The sequence below is a fragment of the Chaetura pelagica genome, unplaced genomic scaffold, assembly GCF_000747805.2.
Source record: "Chaetura pelagica isolate M959 unplaced genomic scaffold, ChaPel_1.0 scaffold104, whole genome shotgun sequence".
Taxonomy (NCBI): domain Eukaryota; kingdom Metazoa; phylum Chordata; class Aves; order Apodiformes; family Apodidae; genus Chaetura; species Chaetura pelagica.
This window is the reverse complement of record NW_009953786.1, coordinates 9427116-9430887: the sequence shown is the minus strand read 5'-3', so window position 1 is coordinate 9430887 and position 3772 is coordinate 9427116. Positions and strand designations below refer to the sequence as shown.

The 3772-nt window shown below is 44.2% G+C and overlaps 1 protein-coding gene across 1 annotated transcript; it reads left to right on the top strand.

Annotated features, from left to right (window-relative positions):
• The first annotated feature begins 655 nt into the window (after positions 1–655).
• On the top strand, positions 656–1927 carry GFOD1 (glucose-fructose oxidoreductase domain containing 1). The gene has a single exon (XM_010000939.1). The coding sequence runs from the start codon at positions 713–715 to the stop codon at positions 1574–1576; it is 864 nt and encodes a 287-aa protein (XP_009999241.1). The 5' UTR covers positions 656–712; the 3' UTR covers positions 1577–1927.
• Positions 1928–3772: the final 1845 nt, after the last annotated feature.

Here is a 3772-nt window from a genome sequence, read left to right as displayed (position 1 = left end):
CAGGACTGCTCGGAAACAAACGAGTGCTACTGTCACAATAGCATGGCTTTTTATGAGTGAGAAGCAATTTCTGCATTTTAAATCAAGTAACGAGCCCAGTAATTTTCCCTCTCTCCAGTCAGAGCCTTTTCAACAGTCTGACTGGGAAAGCTGAAGGGAGAAGACTATTGAGAAGACAAGCCCAGGCTTTTCAGTGTACCTATGTTAAGTTACTGTGTATATGTGGTCCTGTTATTCATATGCTTCAGGGAGCTGAAGCTCGGGTTCAGCTTGCAGAAGCCCACACACAGGTTATCACAGAAGAGATGTCTGTGAGATGGGTGAGTGGGAGTGGTTGGTGTCACACCTACTCCCAGAAGGTGGCAAATGTGGGGTAGCAATCCACCTTGTCTTAGCTTACATCTTCTCTGTCCAGGCCTTCTGAGTGCATTTTGAAAATAAAAAGGGATACATTTTCACTGTGGTGCTCAAGAAACTATTGTGTGCATTTTGGAAACATGCTAGAGGGGATCTTTGTGCCTTTAAAACCATACTGAGATGTTTTCTTCTTTCAAGGCTCTTTCTCCTTGGCTTAGTCTTTAAGAAAAGCCTCGAGGGTTTCAGCTTACTTAACTGATACTTTTTTGTTTACTTTTTCTTTTTAAACTGTTTTTCAGGCATTGGAAAAAATGTCATCTGCGACCGAACGGCGACCCCCCTGGATGCCTTCAGGATGATGACAGCAGCTCATTATTACCCAAAGCTCATGAGCATCATGGGGAACGTTCTGCGCTTCCTGCCTGCTTTTGTGAAGATGAAGCAGCTGATCCAGGAGGGTTACGTAGGGGAGCTGCTGGTGTGTGAGGTACAGGTTCACAGCGGGAGCCTGCTGGGCAAGAAGTACAACTGGAGCTGTGATGACCTGATGGGAGGGGGAGGCTTGCACTCAGTTGGCACCTACATCATCGACCTCCTGACCTTCCTCACCAGCCAAAAGGCCGTGAAGGTGCACGGGTTGCTCAAGACCTTTGTGAAGCAGACAGACCACATCAAGGGGATACGGCAGATTACCAGCGATGACTTCTGTACGTTCCAGATGGTCCTGGAGGGTGGCGTGTGCTGCACAGTGACACTCAACTTCAACGTCCCAGGGGAGTTCAAACAAGACATTATTGTTGTGGGTTCGGCGGGACGGCTGATTGTAATAGGCACTGACCTTTATGGACAGAGCAACAGCTCTCCTCAGCGGGAGCTCCTGCTAAAGGACTCCACGCCAGTCAGCAACTCCTTACTTCCAGAGAAGGCCTTCAGTGACATCCCGTCCCCCTACCTCCGGGGCACCATTAAGATGGTTCAAGCTGTCCGGCAGGCATTTGAGGACCAGGATGACAGGAGGACCTGGGATGGGAGGCCCCTCACCATGGCTGCCACTTTCGACGACTGTCTCTATGCCCTGTGCGTGGTGGACACCATTAAAAAGTCCAACCAGTTGGGAGAGTGGCAGAACATTTCAATCATGACCGAGGAGCCAGAGCTGAGCCCAGCATACTTAATCAGCGAAGCCATGCGGAAGAGCAGGATGTCTCTGTACTGCTAGCTCCTCTCAGCTCCTAGGAGAGAATAGGAACCAGGCAGCTCTTAAAGGAAATGGTAATTCAGCCCCTGTGAAGGGCCTGGGCGTCTTCAAAACAGCTGAGGATATGGGACAAAGAAATACGGTGTTTGGATCGGCTAAGTCTGTTGGTGGCTAAATGCCAAAGTGGCAGGGTCCTTAGAAACGCCCAAAACAGACAGTCTGCTTAAGAGCTGACATAACTGTTTTGATAACAGTATTAGCTGGCTGATTGGAAAGATATATCATGGACTCCTGCTTGCAGGTGCTTTAGATTATCCAATTTTGTTTACTGTGAAAGGTTGGGAAGATCCTTTTAGATTTTCCTTACCTACCAGAGGGCTGTGAAGGTACTGTCATGTCATTAAATTTTCTGTAGTGTCTGACATGAACGGTTCCTGCCATGACAGCTGACACCACCATGCTGTAGTACTACACCTGAAACCAACACACAGAATGACAGGACCTGGTGTGAAACTGTCGTGTGAGATGGAAAGTCGGCAGCTCACTTTTCATGGAGCTTGTTAGGAGCTTCTCTGTGTTGGTTTAGCTACTTGTGTTTCTTTGTTATGTTTTGTTTTGTTTTATTTAAAGCACAATTAAGTAGGAAAACGTGTGGCTTCTAAAACAAAGCAGTCCTCAACCACAGTATATATGTCCCAGTATTGATGGAGGGAGGCTCTTCTGTGAGGTTCCAGTAAGCCTCAGTGTTTACTGCACAGATTTGCTGATTAAAATAGGTTGTGCAAAACCTTCTTGGATGGCAGGTGGCATGACATAGTACTGATAGTGGGTTTTATTATACAGCTGAACTCAGGCTACTCTTACGAAGGTTTACACACTATTTCCTGGGTCTGGGGCTGATTTTTGAGTGAATTCATCGTGCATTTTTGGTTTTAGGTGGGAAATGGTAGAGATCCAACCTGAAACCATATGATGCTTAGATAGATGGTCTTTTAAACTTTTGTGAACTCACACTTGAGAGCTGCACACTGAGGATTAATTTCATATAGGTCAACCCAGAGGCTTTAATCTCTACCAAGTGGTGAGTGTGAGTGAAAACCAAAAGGGATGAGAAATTTTCCTGTTTGTTTCCAGGGAAAAAAATTACACAAATCCCCACCTCTTCACCTCCTTAAAGTGGCCAGCTGCTGGTACTGTAGTAATTATTCCCTGTCATTAGTGCAAGGGTGGACAAACTCTTTTGATATGTTTGTCATATTCTTCTTTTTAATATTTTAGATTGCAGTCTTGAAACAATAAATTCTTTCAAGAATATATTCTTGAAAGAACATGGTGAAAGGCACATGAGTTATTGCAGTAAACAGGGATACTTCTTTTCTGCATAAAGCTGCTCCAGTGCTTCAGTGTTTACAGAGCTAGGTCCTCAGATAGGACCAAAGTAGAACACAAGCATATAGCACTAAATTATATTAATCTTGAGAAAACCTTGAGGGTTTTTTGTTAATTTTGACTAAAAGAAAAAACAGAACATTTGGATGAGCAGTAAAGAGAAAATATGACCCACTTTCTCAAGGCACTAGTGTTGCCATTTTAGGTTAGAAAGAGAACTGTCAGAATAATTTCCTTTTTTTTTAAAAAAAAGCACTTGCAGTTTTGCTATTTTTAGGAGAACTAAGGCTTTCTCTAGGGCTCCTCCTACAAATGACTCTATCTGATTGCTGTATGCTCCTGCCTGTCCTATGCCCAGTTTTAGAGCTTCATGTTTTTTGAACAGGAGGGCACCAATGGTTTGGTTCATCTCATCTGACTTTTGCCAACTGGAAGTCGGGTGCCTTGCCCTGATTGGCTGTGAGAGGACACAGTAGTCAATATAGAGAGACCTCTCCAAAGGCTGACTCAGTTAATTCCAAGACTAATATAGAAAGAGGTGCCCATTGGAAATTCCTGTCCTCCTCCTTTGCAGAGGATCTTGGCTTCTAAATTTTTAGATGGCTAAGTTTAGGAAACTTGACTTCCACCCAAAAATTATTAATATGTGTTTAAAATTTGAAGAACATATGTGTGACTTCTCATGAAATATTCCCCAAAGTGTAATAGTGTGACTGATGAAGGAATAATGTAATACTGCACAACCACACCCAAATGGAGAATTGTTTGTATCCATGTTGTTCAATCAGTGCTAGCAACTGTCTCTGGAGCTGTCTGCTTCTGCTGAGA